Below are 18,239 nucleotides of genomic sequence, written 5' to 3'. Positions count from 1 at the left end.
CAACATAGACTATGAATGATACCTATGATACCTATACTTTTGTATGACTTTAATATTCTTACTACAACAGGCTGTTTTTGTGTTTTTGCCTATACACTTTGGAAATTCATGCAAAACAGGTAACTGAGCTTATAAACGGGTTTTTGCCCGTTTGTTCTCCAAAACAGTAACAAAACCTAAAACTTGTTTGTACCATTTTAAGATGCTGACCTTAAACTGAACCGAATATGTGGAAGCAACCTGAACCTGAATCGAACCCGGCCGAAATCTGCTGATAAGCGATTTAATTTTAATTGCCATTGTAAAGCATGGCAATAGATAACGGAGCATGCTACCCAAACTATATTTTCCGCCAGCTTTAACTACCTGAAAATCGAGAAATCTGCGCAGCGCGATTCTTTCTATTACATAAATTTCAGACCATTTTAAGGGTAAAGGGACATTTCAATGGAAGCTTTTCCGTCTTTAGGCGACGGGCAATATATTCAGGTTTTCTTTTGGTGAGGTCCGAACTCACGACCTCCGGTCAAGCCGGGACCGCTGTACCGACTGAGCTATGCAGGCTCACAGAGGAGCGAGTCGAGAAATAACCGTACGCCACTGCTTTCTCAATATGTTAGTACGAGCAACTTCATAATAAAGGGGATCCAGCGTTTAGGGTGTAGTACTTTCCACGCATGTTCTATTGTTGGGTGAGTTATATGATATCCCTATAAGTATAATGTTTTATTATCCAGCCTATTTTGATTTCGGGGAGATGGGTGGAGTACAGGGATGTCGGGCCAGAGAGGAACTAAGGACTTGACGGAATCAGTTAATTTGGCTCGGACTCGAAGCTCGGCTATATTTTCTCGGCCGGATTTGGACTCGGGTTGCGGATAACCGACTCTGCAGATTTCAACAAATCGATGTATTGTGGCCAGGGACCCTCAAAATTTTTTGGCTTGTTGTACAAGAAAATCCTAAATATTTCGACAATCTATATGTAAATGTGTTAATATTATCAATCTTATTTTGTATGTAAATAGGTATGAAGTGCTTGTGTGTATGCCTAATTGTATTACAAATAACGTATTTTTCCAAATGTACAAAAGTTTCCGGCACGCTTGACAATCTCTTGAGGTATACAGTATGAGAATTGCTGACACTTAAGACAAACCTCTTGTTTAAATATGTTGTTTAAAGCATATGCACACTAGGGGAGACAGGTTTCAAATGGATTGCTCATTGCTGTATTAGTCAGATGTTTCCGACAACTTTTTTGGTCGATGGGAAGAACTCAGCCTACATCGTAAAAAAACCTATTTATTCTATTTTTTTTAAATTCACAACATAAAGTGCCTTTTACTGAAAAAAAAAAATATTTCTACAACCCCGTGACGCTCCAGATACTTTAAAATAAATATCAAGGAAGAGGCTATTCACCCGGACACCTAATTAGTCAAACAAGCATAAAAGATCGATTCGGTCAAATAGCCTATATAGGCAGCTCTTGAGGCTATTTACCCGGCTAAAAAAGTTATTTAAATCGATTTCCGAAAAACAAAATCATTGCAATTACGCAAAACTCGGAAAATTAAATCTTCCACTACCGCCACCCAAACCCATACGCTAACCCCAACCCTAATCTAAATCAATAAATATTTGCGTTTAAGTGTAAAAGACCAATCCGGTAAGTTCGCTACTTTAAAAAATATTTATATTACCAAAAAAAATATATAAATATAATCTATATATTTCTAAATCATATTATATTGATTCCTATATGTTGAACTCATGTTCCTCTACTTGTTATCTATAAAAAACTACATGGATTCATTTTAGGTATTTTCACATGTCAAATGATTTAAATGAGCTACAAAAGTACCTCGTGTCGTTCTATAGACTGGCGCATGTTTCGTAAAAATGACGTCATGCAATGGCGAGGCAAATGCTGAAACATCTCGGTAGCGTGAGAAAACGGTCAATGTTTACATTACGCATGCAAACCACGAAGAATTCGGATTGTGAACACTGTGTATAGCGGTACTGGTAAAATAAAGCGGCGTTTTTTTCAAATCAGGCCATTTTTAATGTTTTGGGAAAACAATAAAAACACTTGCTGAAAAGTTGCTGTGAGAGAAGTGTCGCCGCCAACAGCTACGCTACTTCTTAAGAAAAGTTTAAAAAGTTATCAAGCCAACAGTGGCAATTGAATTTTAATTTTCTTTGGGTTTAGTGTAACATCTTTATAAAAAAATTTGCGATAATATTGCATCCAGAAAAATATAGAGGTTGTTTATGGTTATAGTGGCGACCAGTAGTAGGATTTTACCACCTCCTAAAGGTAAAACAAATCGCCGAAGGGGATAATCCGTATGGAGTGAGGCAAATAAAATTGTTGCTATAGGACATTATTTTTTTTTAATTTAAAGTAATAAATTTGACCTGTAATATTGCGCATCAATTCGCCATGCCCTCCAAACTTTATTTTGGGTTATTTTAGCTATACATAAATTAAACCGTCTGCGCTCAATCCGAATTTGAGTTTTGTTGAAATGTTTTAGGCAGTTTGGTTTAATATTTTAGCCCATTGGTGTCTTCATCGCGCATCCACGAAAATGAAGGTGTTGGCAACATAAAATCATGTAACGGATTTTGTTTTTGCTTTGTGCGAATCGATAACCCCATTTGTAGTGTAGCTATTTTGTATTAAAAGTAACTCCTATATTTAAAAGGTCCGTAACTCGTAATTTAGGTCCAAGTGCACTATTTAATTTAAGATCTCCTATTTTTTCGTACATTGACTAAGTTTTCTAACCGCAGAAGTAATGTTTCTAAAAAATGCAAATATTAAATAATAAACGGCTTTAGCCGAATAAGAATTTTTCCTGACAATTAATGATCAGCTGTGTAAAAAAATGTTTAACGTCAAAGAAAAGTCATTGACAACTAAGGAATAAGTGAATTGATAAAACCAAAAAAATAAAGCGTTGCAGTGCAAATTATTTTTAATTACTTTTAATTTTGTTAGGGACATTTGCAAAAGCTTTGCAGTGCTTAGGCCAGAGTTTATATTTGCAAGCTTGCACAAATACAGCTGCAAATATCCCGGCGAGCTACAAAATACAAATAATGTACGCATGTAACTAAATGGCCTACGCCTACAGCAGCAATGAATTTCACAGGTGTGACTTGGACATTTGCCAAAGCTGCATGCATTTCATGTTATACACGTTTTAAGCTATTCCAGAAAGACAGGCTTTCAACAATTTAGTTGTAATTGCCTCAGTTAGTCCTTACGATGGCGTTTAGAAGAATATGAAAGGCTTTCTAAAGGCTACGAATCTTTCTCAGACATAGTATTTTCTAAACAATAAAACTCAAACTTAAAAAAAAGCGGGTAAGGTTGTTAAACTTTGATTTTATTGTTAATATACGCGTCAGCATGAAAGCATGAAAAATAGGGGTGTGCATGAAAGCAACAATTTGAGTCTTGTCGTGGCGAATTAGCGAGAATAACACTGGACTATTTCAGGCGTAAATCAGAGCACCTAAAAAATCTTCCCAATAATTATACTTTTAATCGACATTTGTATGTAAATTATGACATCATTGCTGTATGTTTTATTACTAATTGATTGCAAGTTGTTATTTGTTATTTTTGAAAAGTGGTTCATTGAAATCCGTCATGGTTGAAATGCGTCAACGAACGACTGCATTAGGCAGTGGGTATACTGTATAGGCAAGGTTTTGGTGATTTTTTCAAGCATTTAGATTACCATTATTTATCTGCTCAGGTTAATTAAAAACCGTATATTGTCAAGATATCCTCTCCATTTGGGCAAGGATTGAGAAACACCAGAGCCTAAAGTTCTAAACGCCTTGTTCCAAAAACGCGTGGCTCAGCGGTTATTAAGCACAAATGTGTACTAATTTTTAGCTACATTTTAGCTGCAACAAGCAAACTCATGCAACTAGCTGTTGTTTTTTTTTACCAACGCTATAGTAGTAGCCAATGTAATTTAGTTGTGTTCGGAAAAGGTTTAAATTTTTTATTAAATGTGGAGTGTAGAGAGTGTACTTTTTTAGATAGTTTGGAAAAGTTGGAAAAATGTTATTGAACTTTTGATTATAGAGAATACTTTCTATTAGATGCTACGGAAAGTATAGAATAGATTATAATTAGAGGCTATTTATATCAAAGTCGTTTTAGTATTAATAGTTGTTATATGTTTAGGTGCGCTAATGCCAAGCAAGTATTCCAACCGCAATAAGACGGCGGATTTTTAAAACTTGCTTTTTTTCCAAAACTCGTGTGGCCTTGGTCTGAAAATTTAGCGAAACTATTTTAGAAGTTTAAAACAACGTTCTAATAACGCAAACACTTTAGAATTAACCGTTGTATAAAGGATTTCAACATACACATGTTATTTAAAAAGAAAATACTTTATTGGCTGAAGTTTGGACGAATAAATTGACTTTCGCGAATAAATTGACTTCGTATAAGTTACCTGAATTTAAGTTATTAGGGCAAATGATTTATCTTTCACAAGTATTTTTACTAGATAAAAATGTTTTTAAATACCTAAAATTCTTCCAATTTTGCCCATAAAACTCTTTGCTTTTCATGAGACTCGTGAATGTTTGGTTAATTTAAGCAGATGGCGTATCCAGGATTTGGGGTTTTGAGACATGAAGCCACAAAAACAAAAAGATGTAACTTTTTTAACAAAACATGTAACTTAAAGAAACCAGTAAAAAAACACAGATAGCTTTCTTCCTGGCGGGTCGGTTCAACAAATTAATCGCAAGCAAGGCTATTATCCGTGTAGCAGAATTGTAAACAAGCAATTTCAAAATGACTTAAGTCCCATGCAAGTCGTTTGTAAAATACCTGAAGTCCACGTCAAGACATTATAGCAAATCAATTCCAAGTCAAGTCCTTGTCATAAATATTAAACGTTAAATTAATTATTAAAAAAAAACATTTTTTTTTAAGTAAAATGCATAAATGAAAAGACTTCATTTCAACCCAAGTGATTTTTTGAAAAGACTTGAGTCAAGTCAATTCATTTTTTGAAAAGTCTCAAGTCGAGTGAAGTCATTTTCTCCAAAGCACTTTAATTGATTTAAAAACAGTGACTTAAGTGCAATCATTGATTTAAGTCATTACAAGTTACAACACTGCCGTGTAATGTAGGGAAAGTTTTATTTTTTTTTGGTTGACTGACCGCCTTTTTGGTTGACTGACCGCCGAAACTAAACCTTGAAAATCGGCATTGTCCCGGCTGAAACGGGACTTAAGGTAAGCCTATAGCTTTAGATTTAGACAAGGCGATATGCAACAGCGCACGCTATAGCTGGTCTTTATGGAATTTTGTCGTTAGTTTCTATGTTGACACAGTTTTAAAGGGGATAGCCTTTCAGAAAGTTCAAAGAATCGAATACTGAGGAGCCTGTATATTTTTTTGACGCGCAAAATAGTGGTCAAACGTCTAGGAAGAGAAGGTATATTTGTAAAACCATATACAAGGCACTGGAGTGCAATGGCTGGAGATTGTATTGTATAGTTAGATGTGCAATAAATATCAAAACCCACATAGAAGTAGCATTTTGTGAACGTTTTGGATACTAAAAATTAATGAAGAATTATTCGAAACGTTTACAAAATGCTTCCCACTTCTGTAGAGACTTATTCATCATGTTTACACAAGCCAGCTGCAATTAAATTCAAGTGTTTTCTTTTAGTTGACTCTCGCTTTAATTATCATTTTTTTCGCAATGATAATGAGTAATAGTACATAATATATATTCCGACTTCGTCAATGCGTAATAATATAATAATGTCCTGTATATTTCCGGCGATGAATTATAGTTAATACAGTGAATACAAGAGGTTGGTATTTTTCATGTTTATACAATTTACTATCCAAGACCGTGAAAAAGATGTCTCCTGGGACAGCACCACGCGAGAAATGGGTGAAGTCTTGGGACTTTATCTTTGCAATTATGGGGAGCACGATTGGCCTGGGCAACGTGTGGAGGTTCCCCTACTTGTGCTTTAAGAATGGCGGAGGTCAGTTTATGTTTTGTGGTTCTTTATAGTTGCTGCAAAATAATCCGATGACAAATTAATATCATCGGTGTTGAAAACGTTACATTTTGAAATGACTCAAGTCACAGTCGAGTCATTCGTAAAACAATAAGTACAAGTCAAGTCTCAGTCCAAGTCATCGGTTGCCCAAGTCAAGTCCCAAGTAGATTCAAAGTTCAAGTCAAGTCCTTCATAAAAAAAACTTTAAACTCCTAAAAGATGTACATTGCGTTAGTGTTATTTTTTATTTAAATTGTTGTTCATAATCGGACAAGTTTACAAAGTTTAATAGTTTAAAGCTTTACGTTTATGTTAATGACATGACTAGAAGTTTACTTGCTCTCATAATGACTTAACTGAGACTTAACTTGGACTAAGGTAATTGAATTTCAAAATGGCTTGTTTACAACACTGTTGTAAAGTCGTTTCGGGCCAGGGTTTTTCACAAATAACCTGTGTTTTTTTTCACAAAAACAATGCTAACGACATTATTTAAAAGAAACACAAATCATACTGGGCGTATTTAAAATTCTCTCTTAAACACGCCCGCCACATCACTTTCCACATCTCTCTTTCCCGCAGTAAAACAATATTTGCCCACCCCTGGGCTAGATTGTGAGTTCAAGTCTGACCGCAGGCTAGTTTTTAGCATTGCCTTGCTTGTATGCCTTTTCCATCTTTTGTTGACTGATCCTTTTAAAGAATAGGTTACAGTTTTTAAACATGCTATGTGTTTTAGTCGCTATAACTATAAATCAAACACGGCTGTACCTGTTCGACACCTGAAAGTGCTTATTAATGCTCCCATTACAAAAACTCAGAATGATAACATTTGCGTCCCACTTTGATGATTTGATTTACTTCTCAGTCACATTAACTGAAGATGACGCAAGTCCGTATCGAAATGTCTTAATCGAGATGATGTAGATCTGCTTGAGCATTTTGTCTTCGCAATTCATTATTATCAAATCGTTAATTTATGCTTCATTTCAGGCGCGTTTCTCGTTCCGTATTTCTTCTTTGCGTTCCTCATTGGAACGCCTCTAGTCATCCTTGAAACCTCGATTGGCCAAAAACTTCGTAAAGGTCTCGCGCAAAGCTGGGAAATCGTACCGATATGCAAAGGTAGGTTGGGTTGTTTTTTATGACATTCAGCTTCCAAAAAGACCATCCAAAGGCAAAAATCATTTTTTTAACTTAAAAAAAAAAAATTAATTTTTATTCAACACATAGTTCAATTTTGCGGTGAACTCCGTGGTATAGTATGTGTGACGTACTTATTGAAGTGTAATGTCAATTCCTGTAAGTCATTTGTGCTTATAAGTCGTAACTTCTCAAATAAGCTTCAAGCTTGGCAAAACAATGTAAAACGGCTAGGCAAGCTCGTTTTTGTTTTTCAAAAAATTGCTAAGCTCACGCATCGTAATTAAAATAACTTTGTGGGTGAAAATTTGACTTTGTCACGCTGCGGAATTTGTCACATATTTCTAATGAGATGTTTAGTTTTACAAAAGCGAAGAAGTTTAATATTTTTTGGCAGACACGCGGATAATTGCAATAAATATCATAACACGCCAGTCGATGAAATGCTGCTTCCGTTCGGACCCTATAATATATACTTTATACGGCGTTACTCTTATGGTGCGGAAATATTTAATTAATAATATTTAATTTAACAACTTGTTGGGCGGACGAAAAGCATCATACCATTTTTAACAATATTTTGGTATAACTATATTCCTCTAAAGAAGATGTTACGTAATTTGTCCGATAATATCGGATCGGATCAAATGCCATTTGTCAAGTGGTAATATCGGTACTCGTCCGATACAAAATTGGTTTCTGTGCCCTTTCGATGCCATTTTATTATATTATAGGCATTTTAACCATGATTTGGGCTTTATCGTAACGATTTTACTTTAAAAGGTACCGAAAAAATACCGAATCATAATACATTAACAACTGAAGAAAACTAAATCGACTTGGGTAAAGAGAAAATATTTTCATTAAGTCATTTTTTTCCCAAATTGGGATATTTAGCCTTTTTTTGAACATATAACCAATCGCTGGATATATGTTTTTTTTTCAAGTGAGTTATTGCTTATAATCGTAAGAGTTTACCAATTGAAATAGTTTAACGTTTGATATTTATCACCAAGGTGTGACTTACAGTTGACTTGCTCTAATTATGACTTCACTGGGACTTCACTTGGGAAACTGATGAAACTTGTACTTGACTTGTTATGCCTTTAAACAGAATTGTACTTTGTTATTTACTTGGCCTAAGACTTTGAATGACTTGGCCTAGACTTGTAATGCATTTAAAAATACTTGAATTTCACTTGAGTTATTTTACAAATGACTTGGGAAACTGATGACTTGGACTTAAGAGTTGAATTGGACATAACTTGTTCACAACACAGCATGTAACATAGGCCTACCTATAGCTCCAAGTAACACGGAGTGATCAAATTTGCGTTTTTTGCATTTCGACACAGGCCTAGCGTTTCCACCGATTAATTTTTAATTAAACTGTTTTCTTTAAAAGATTGACTACTTCTTAAAAATACACTAATATTTCAATTTGGCTTTAATGACCTTATAAAACTAGTTCGCGGACCCCCAAGGGGTCCATGGACCACAGTTCATTAACCCCTGCTTTAAACAGACTGCAATTCGAGTTGAGTAATTTTACAAATGACTTGACTAGGACTTGAATCGTTTCAAAATAACTTGTTTACAACACTGCAAATAGCAACAGGTCACACGAAGCGATACACTCATTCGAGCCTTTTGTATTTCTACACAGGACTAGCCTTTGCACAAGTCGTGTTGAGCACCTACTTCAACATGAGTTACGCGATTATTCTGGCCTGGTCGCTCAAGTATTTCGTTCAGAGCTTCTCGCCGGTTCTTCCCTGGGCCTCGTGTGATAACCCCTGGAACACCGAGCATTGCGTCACACACGACAACCAATCAGCGTTCAATTCGAGCGATGACGTCAGCACCAACTCGACGTCAGCCGCCGAAGAGTATTGGCTGTGAGTGCGCATAAGTAAAGACTATTTTGTCTGCTAAATGCACGCTATGTAATATGTGCGTTCATGATGTATTGCAAAGAAAGGTCGAGTAGATCGACATCAACTTGAATAACTACAGAAACTCAGAATGATAACAGTTAAGGGGCAAATCGATGTCACGTTTTTCTTGTTTCGCTCTTGACGGACGAGTAGACCAGTTTTAAAAGTTAAACATTTTATTTTTTTAACAAATGACTTGCCTGTGCTTGACTTGCTATGAAAATGACTTTTACTGGGACATGACTTCGCAAATGAAATAAATTTGGCTTGACTTATTTTGTGTCTGACCTTACTGGGACAAAAGTCACAAATTATCTTTTTATTTTAATTAGTGTAATATTTTATTTTGAAGCAAATTAAATGCCTTGGATTGTACTTTCTACGATAATAACTGGACTGGGACTTGACATCGCAAATGAACTTAATTGGTATTACGTTATTTTGAAAATTGCTTTACTAGGTCTTAATTCAGTTACGAGTTTGCCAGTCTTAATAATTAGTGTAACATTTTACTTTAAAGCAAATAGCTTGCTGCGACAATAAATTGTACTGAGGCTTTACTTAGAAAATGAATTGACCTGGACTAGTTATTTTGCCGTTGGCGTGGCTGAGACTTAATTTATTTTAAAATGACTTGTTTACAGCACTGCAAGTATATCACAGCACTGCAACTCATGTTGCACTGAATATGTCATGGTGGAATTCACCTTGACCCTTGCAAGATGTCGACTTTAATTTCTGATCAGTAACAGAAGAATACTCTAGCAAAGCTAGCAATTCTGGTTAGACACTATACTAAAGTTTCAAGCTTCAAGTTTCAAGTTTATACTAAAAGCATTCATTCGAAAGATATGCTGTGATGCCTTTACTGGCGAAATATATATATATTTAAAGCTTACCGTGTTTTTGTTTATTCTGTTAAGCAATCTTTTGGGGCATCGATTTAGTAAAATATAAATTAAAAAATTAGTTATAAATGCTCTACAAAATGTTTCAACCACAAAATCTAAAAAAAAGCGACAATGACATTAAAATTAAGAAGTTATTTTCTTTCGCACCTGAATTGCTAGCTTTGCTAGAGTATTCTGCCGCCACTGCAACGCGACAGACGGATAAATAAGGTTTCCTGATTATGCAGGAACGAGGTTCTTGGTGTTACAAGCGGCATTGAGCAATCCGGAAACCTCAACAAAGACCTCGTGCTTTATCTCGCCATCATTTGGATCGGCATCTACCTGTCGACCTTCAAGGGCATCAGCTGGACGGCCAAGGTCGTTTACGTAACGGCCACGTTGCCATTTCTTCTTCTTGCTGTCGTGATTATCCGCGGGGTCACTTTGGACGGCGCTGGCCAGGGATTGTACTTTTACTTGGTTCCGGATATGCAGAAGCTACTAAACTTTCAGGTGACCACAAGTACGTGTTTTAAAGCGAGTTTAAATGAATGTGAAAGTTGAAAACAATTGTAATCAATGACTTGACGAAAGTGCACTCAAGTCACTCTTTTTGAATGACTTACCTTGACTTGATTTTAGTCGACAAGTTCCTTTTTAATAGGAAGTTCATACCAATGTTTTGTTAGTAAACGATATTTTAAAGCATATATGGCAGGAGATTGTCGTTAGACGAAACTAAATATCGAAGATCATATAGAAGTAGCTGGCATGTTGAACGTGTGGAATATTTTTTTTAAAGATGCTATTTACTTTTGCATGTGTGTCGATATTCTTTCTACCATCTTTTTTATTCTTAGTAATATTTGACTAAAATGTTTTATCACAGAGTATACACGTACAATCCTATATGCAGAACAGTTCTACTTAAAGCACATCTATAAGGTTTACTGTAGAACAATCCGGTGTTGTAATGACTTAAGTCAATGACTTAACATAAGTGCACTAAAGCCTCTCGTTTTGAAAGACTTCACTTAACTTGACTTTTAAGTAGTTTCAATAAAATTACTTGACATAATCTCATGGACAAATAATTTGACATGGACTAAAGTCATACATAGTCAAATGTTTAAATTGAAAACAAGTCTTTTCATTCATCATTTTTAGTTGCTTTGTTTTAGTCGTAAAACAGTTTTTTTTTTTATTTGAGGTTTTGCTCAAAATTTGATTATAATAGTGTAAGGTTGTTTAAAAAAACAAACAATGAAGTTGTGTTTCTTTATCAAAAACTTGACTGGGATTTGTTTTTTGAAAAATATTTGACAAAATTCCGTCTGATTGTACATTACTCAAAAACGCCGTTCGAACCACGCAGCACGTTTTTTTTGTCTATGTGAAACCTTAATGTACTCTATACGGTTTATTAAATTTAAAGGGGTCTCAGACTGAAAACGAAATTAAAAAAATATAGAAAAACTGAAATTGTTTTTCAAAACCCTTGATTTTGTGTGAAGGTTTGGGTGAGCGCCGCCACTCAGGTAACCTACTCGTTTGCGACCTGCGCCGGAATCTTAACAACCCTGGGAAGCTACAATGATTATCACCACAACTTTTGGAGGTGGGCTTGCACTTCCTTAAAACTTTATATTTTATTGAAACGCGAGTCTGTTAAGCTTTTATATCAGTGGTTCTTAAACTTGTTTCTAAAAGTGGAGTTCGTTTTTTTCGACAGGAATACTACCAGTGCATTTTTTTAGTTTTCCTCAAGCATATCTTGTTTTGTCCCAATTTACTTGTAAATCAGTTAAAAAAAAAAACCTATAGCGCTGGTCCTGGCGGATTCAAATGGCCATTTCGCCCCAAAACTGTATCTTGTTCTATTTTAACTACGTAAATTCACAAATATTTCGTATTGTCGCTTTGCGCGAATCAATAAAATCTTTGCAGTCTAGCTCTGCATTCCGATTGACAACTATTTCTAACCTAAAATTTAACTAAAATGAATGAACTGAAAAGTGATCCTAAAATTACTTCTTTATGACGCCTCGTTTAGATTAACTTTGTGACGTCATCTATACAAAAAATTATGCCCCCTCCCCTCGAAACAAAAAAATCCCAGATCCGCGCCTGACGTTTGTAGCAGCAAGATGATTATTTGGATCGATATAACGATAAACTATGAAGTATCGGAATATGTGCAGCGTACAACGCTGTGGAACAGTGGGCATTAAGTATGTCAAACGATTGCTCCTAATTGTCAGTAATTGATATAATCTACTGTTTTATAGCTTCAGCTACAAATAGCGTTGAATAATGCTTGTTGTAGGCCAAAAATAGATAAAATATGATTCGATCAAATTAGTTTTCTGCAAGAAGTGGTAAGCGTGACACTACAGAGCGTCCAAGTGGTACGAGGTAGTAAAAAGGTTGGGAACCCCTGCATGCTCTAAATGGAATCTCTTTTGCTTTTTTAAGAGATTGCATAGTGATTGGATTGATGAACGCAGCTGTGAGTTTCGCAAGTGGAATCGGCGTTTTTTCCACGCTGGGATTTATGGCTCAATACCAGGCAAGTTTTGTTTCCATATGTATGCAAAGGGGGCACAAACGTTAGTGCGGGACTATTTCACGTCTTTAGCCTAATATTGACTTGGGCCTATACGTCCGAGATTGACATGACAATGCAAGTCCGTACCAGGTCATTATCTGTTGAATATGGACAAACTACGTAAAACTACCCGAGTCCCGAGTCCGACATGCGCATGCGCAGTACCAAATTGTAAAACTGATATTGCCGCCAACTGGAAATTGTAAAGGTGGAATAGCATATGGTGGATATTTTGGTCACACCGAACAAGTTATAGTATTTTTGCACTTGCAGAACACTACAATCGAACAAGTGGCATCCTCCGGTCCTGGTCTGGCCTTCATTACTTACCCGTCTATTCTGGCGCTTCTCCCCTTACCTCAGCTCTGGTGCGCCATCTTCTTTTTAACTCTGATCTTTCTTGGCTTCGACAGTGAGGTAAAATAACTCCTCGGATAGTCATAAGTTTAATAAGACTCTGCAAACTGGGCTGTTGGCAAAGCTGAGAAGTCGGTTAAAAAGAAATCAAACGAACATCGAGTATATTAGCAATAAGTGTAAACTGGGCTATCGATTCGAATTTAGGTTTAATTTCTGTTTTAGCACACTACAACTGCAATAATAGTGACTAAAAAGACAGCAATACTTTATTACGGGAATGTTTCTCGCATCCAATTCCATGCTGATTGTTATATAGTTTGTTTTTATTAAAGTAAATGACAATTTTATAAAGCTCACTATATCTTTTTGATTCATTTTTGTCATGTTTTCTTCGTTTAATAGTAAAGTCAAATAGTCTAAAATAAAAATTTCCCTAGGGTCCCGGGATGACCAGATTTGTCAAATTTAGTAAACCAGTTACTGTCGTTTTATAAATCCAAAATTAAACTAATAGCCCATAATGTTTTAGTAAAATTAAAGCTCACTATATATTTTAATAAATTATTTTGACAAATTGGTCTCAAAGTATAGTTAAGTACAACCTTGTAATGGCTACGGGACAAGAAAAAATGTAAAGTATAATATAGTAAATTGTATACTGGTATATATTGTATATTAATATGTACAGTAAATTATATACGAATATATACAGTAAATTGTATAGTTATTTCTACAGTAACTTGTATAGTAATATATACAGTAAATTCTATAGTAATATATACAGTAAATTGTATAGTAATATATAAAAGTCTGCCATTGACCCCTTATGACAAATGCCCCACTGGAAAGCTTACAGGACAAGTAACAGTAAAACGGTCGAAATGTTTTTTTAGTTTGTATCACAAGAAGTTGTGGTGGCGTTCCTCTACGACAACTACCCTGCCCTGAAAAAGAGGAGAAAAATCGTGCACGGCCTCGCTTGCTTGCTCATGATGCTCTGCGGTCTTTCTATGGTCACTGAGGTTGGTTGAACTTGAAAGTTTAAAAGTGATATGTAACCCTAATGCAGGTCGAGAGTGTTGTTGTGACTGGTTAAAGTTGGCGACTTAGCTGAGTGCCATCACGTTTTTGTTTCCGAATGACTTGACTTGCTTTTAGATATGTACCCAAGGGGTTGAACTGGATTTTTTAATTGCATTGTTTTGCTCAATTTCATTTTTGGTGTTGTTTTTGGAATATTATTTTTCAACACATTGCTCAAGTTTAAACAGTTTTTTTTAGTTTATAAACATAATTTAGAGTTTTACTCCTATTAACGGATTGACTTGGACTTAACCTGCAATGAATGACTTGATATTGACTTGAGTCATGTGTCAAATAAATTAGGTTACATTTGAGTGTTTTTTTAATTTGGTAATTTATCTCAATTTTTCATCCCAAACAAATCGCATTCTATATATTACCGTACATTCTTGTTATTATCTAGTTGAGGTAATTTGATTTTTTGACAAGATAACAATTTTGTTAATAGTTGTTTGAATAAATTAACTTGGACATAAGTACAAAACACTGCTAAGAGTTGTCATTTCATGAGTCAGGCAAGGATTTTACTTAAGGGCATTTAAGCCATTGTTTTGTAATGACTTAGGTCTTTTGGGCTAAATGACTTGGATTGAATCAAGTCTCTTGACAAATGACTTGGGTTGAAATAAAGTGTTTTCACTAAGCATTATTTTTTATAAATTTTGAGTATTTAGTTTTGCACACAAAACGTTTTTTATTCAAAAAGACTTAGATTGGTCTTAAGTTAGTTTAAAAAACACTTAACTTGGACCAGTTTCGTTTCAAATGACTGGACTAGGACTAAAGTCATTTAAAAAAAAATTACAATACTGCCATTTCATGATGAATTGTTAGAGCACTGTTACAATACACCTCTACTGAATTGAAACGTTTCAGGGCGGAATTTACGTGTTCGAGATTTTGAACAACTACGGCGCAACGGGTTGGTGTGCATTCCTGATTGGCGCATGTGAGTTCGTGTCAGTGGCCTGGCTGTACGGCTTCGACAGGTATTGGCAAGAAATGATGGACATGAGCCGTCCAAGGACCGGTAGACGATGGTTGAAAATCAGCTGGTTGTTTGTGGGACCGGTTTTGTGCGCTGTAAGTATATAGTCTGTTACTTGTTGCACTGAATATGTGATAATAGAAATCACCTTGACCCTTGCAAGATAAATGTCGACCTTAATATATATATATTTCGCCAACAAAGGCATCGTAAGTATATCTTAATTATGAATTTTTCTATAAATTACTTATCATTTCTGAATTAAGATATACTGACGATGCCCTTGTTGGCGATATATGTATATATATATATATTTTAAGATCTGTTAATTGTGTCTTACCTGAATTGTTAGCTCTGCTAGTATTTTGAACTGTTAGTCTGGTACTTGATATGCTACCACAGCACGACATTCCGTTTAAGCCTGTGTGATGCGACACGTTTTGCAGGCCGCACCTTGGTCTTAAACAATTGTTTACACAGAGATGCGCATTTAGTTGTCGTTTTTTCTTAAATGGATGGATTTATGGACGTTAAATGTATGGACGTTACTTTAATGCGATTGTATTTTTGCTGCAACCAAGTTTATTCATTGCTTAGTCTAAACGAGTGGTTTCCATTTTCAGTTTATAAAAACTTACGCGCCCCTTAATTTTGGTGTATCATGAACCAAAGCCGGTTAGAATAACGTTAAAATTGGCATAATGTTCGAATTTCTAGACAAATTATTTCCAAATGCCGCCTAAAATAGTAAAATGTCTAGATTTACGTCAAAAGTATGTACGACTAGCCTAAGTTACAGGTTGAGCCTTTTTTGCCGCATTACGATTTTATGAGACAGCTCTATTTTAAATGACTAAACCAGGGGTGTCAATCATGAGGCACGCGTGCCAAAATAATAAAAAATGGCACGCAAGCCCCCCAAAAATACAGCCAATTGTCAAAAAAGCTAAATTTGTCATACAGCCAATTGTCATTGTTTATTTACAATACAAAACACTCCCACCAATTATGTCAACAAACAGTTACTTCTGATATTATAACATTATACTGTTTTTATTTTTTGTATAAAATCGCTTTCAATATTAAAAAAAATAGTTTCTAAACTTTGGCACGGAAGAAGTTATAAGATCAAAATTGGTACGTCGGCATGTTTGAGTTGGACACCCCTGGGCTAAACCTTTAATTGTCGAGAGAAAAAGAAAAACTAGCCTTTAAATATCAAAGAAAATATGCCGCCAAATTACCCCATAAAAACTTTTTTTGAACTATAATGTTAACCTTTAACAGAATTTCAATCCTACTGTTTGCAGTGCCTATCCGTTTACTACATTTCCAACGCGGCGCCGTTAACCTATCGAGATTACCTCTATCCGCCTTGGGCCCAAGTCCTGTGCCATCTCATCAGTTTAAGCTCCGTTAGTTTCATTCCGGGATTCGCGATCTACAAAGTCATTGTCACTTGGAGAAGAGGCGAAAGCATTACCAAGGTAAGATTTACTGCGAGGAAAAACCTTATACTTTAAGTCAGTGCTTCTCAATCTATGGGTCGCTGTTTGATTTGGTTGGGTCGCTGACTGTAGTAGCTCACATTTTTATACTAATTGAGATTAGTTCTAGGAAAGAAATTTGGAAATTTAAGGAAGCAATACAAATAATGTATAGTTATTAAAACTCGAAATTCTTTATGCTTATGCCTATTTTTTGTTCGCTTACAAGAAAAAACAATTGGGTCGCCAAACCTTGGTCTTCATACTTACACTTAATATTTGGTTCACCGTGAGAAAAGGTTGAGAAGCACTGATGTAAATGGGTGTCGGCCAAGGGCGGATCTATGATTTTTATTTTTTGGGGCTTGATTTTTGGCACAAATTTCCGTCAGATCGTGACGTCACTAAGTAATCTAAACGTGGCGTCATAACAAGGTTATCTTAAGAACACCACACAATGCGTTTATTGTGTTAAAGTGTGAGGTTAAAGAGCTGTTACTTTCAACAAAAAAGCTAAATAAACAAAAAAAATACATTAAAACACTTTATTTCAACCCACTTCACTTGATTTAATGACTTAAGTCCAAGTCTAGACATTTGTCCAAAATACTCCAAGTCAAGTCATTTTACCGAAAGTCATTTTACTAAATATTAAACGTAACCATAAGTAGAATTAAAAAGCAATTTAACAAATATTTAACAATATTTAATCATCTATATTTGAATAGTCATTGATCCCTTTTGAAATTTATTTTTTTGTTTTTATTTCAGTTGTTTCGCGCCAAAACTGTTGAGGAAAAAGCACCGGAATCTTTCGCTATGGTGACGTCACAATGATGAATCTGTGTTTTCACGTTTTAGTGGAGACGTCAATAATACTGTGATTTATTTCGACCTATGCTGTTGAACGTTTGCTAAAATTGTTTAGCAGACGAACAACTTATTGGCTTTGCAGTTACATATTTGCGAATTTGTTGAATTTATACTAATTGTGTTGGCAGAATAAAGTTCGAATAATCTCGACATTCTGATGTCTTTCTGTAAAATTTTCTCAAGAACGAAGGTATTAAGAAGGATTGAAAACACTGTGTGTCTTCATAGAAAGGAATTGTCGAATCAAAACCAACTGCTTAGAAAACACAAGCTAAAAGTATTTATCTACATCACTTTTGTTATAGGATCAGAATTACAAACATAAAGTTAGTCAAACCCCATTGTTTAGTTCAGTGGTCCTTAAACAATGCTGACAAAAATTAAAATAACACATGATGCACCCCGACACCAACCCATGGAACCCCAGTGGACCATTCCCCTGTTGAAAAAGTTTTGTTTAGCTTAAGTTACTTTACGAGTTCTTGGAATATCCATTTTTCAGCAATACGCGGATAATACATTTTCTTCATTAAGATTAACAAGCCGTAATGACAGTCGGTTAATGCTGCAAACAAGACCAGGCTAGAAAAAAATTAGCCTGTAGTCAGGTTCGCCGGGACCATCGCTCTGCCAACTGAGCGAAAAAGACTCAAAGGGGAGCGAATCTTGAAACATTCATGACGCCAATGCTTGCCGCTCCACATTGAATGTGGTTTATATTACCATGTTAATAAACGGCAGATACATACACTTATGTGTACAACAACTCTCATCTAACCCCTTTCAAGTCG

At 35.4% G+C, this 18,239-nt stretch overlaps 1 protein-coding gene across 1 annotated transcript; it reads left to right on the top strand.

Moving 5' to 3' along the window:
- Positions 1-5,883: 5,883 nt before the first annotated feature.
- On the top strand, positions 5,884-17,513 carry LOC146136995 (sodium- and chloride-dependent betaine transporter-like). The gene is made up of 11 exons (XM_083395248.1): positions 5,884-6,058; positions 7,070-7,201; positions 8,886-9,117; positions 10,295-10,562; positions 11,564-11,667; positions 12,525-12,618; positions 12,931-13,074; positions 13,911-14,039; positions 14,977-15,183; positions 16,399-16,575; positions 17,347-17,513. Exons 1-11 carry the CDS (start codon positions 5,929-5,931, stop codon positions 17,410-17,412), a joined length of 1,683 nt encoding a protein of 560 aa, XP_083251374.1. The 5' UTR covers positions 5,884-5,928; the 3' UTR covers positions 17,413-17,513.
- The last annotated feature ends 726 nt before the right edge of the window (positions 17,514-18,239 follow it).

The sequence above is a fragment of the Ascidiella aspersa genome, chromosome 8, assembly GCF_963924565.1.
Source record: "Ascidiella aspersa chromosome 8, kaAscAspe10.2, whole genome shotgun sequence".
Classification (NCBI taxonomy): Eukaryota; Metazoa; Chordata; class Ascidiacea; order Phlebobranchia; family Ascidiidae; genus Ascidiella; species Ascidiella aspersa.
The sequence above is the reverse complement of the archived record's forward strand: the minus strand, read 5'-3'. Positions and strand labels throughout refer to the sequence as shown.

Coding starts and splice junctions, on each gene's coding strand:
- LOC146136995 (XM_083395248.1), top strand. CDS start 5,929: ATGTCTCCTGGGACAGCACCACGCGAGAAATGGGTGAAGTCTTGGGAC. Junction 7,202..8,885: donor AATCGTACCGATATGCAAAG/GTAGGTTGGGTT, acceptor ATTTCTACACAG/GACTAGCCTTTGCACAAGTC. Junction 12,619..12,930: donor GATTTATGGCTCAATACCAG/GCAAGTTTTGTT, acceptor TTGCACTTGCAG/AACACTACAATCGAACAAGT.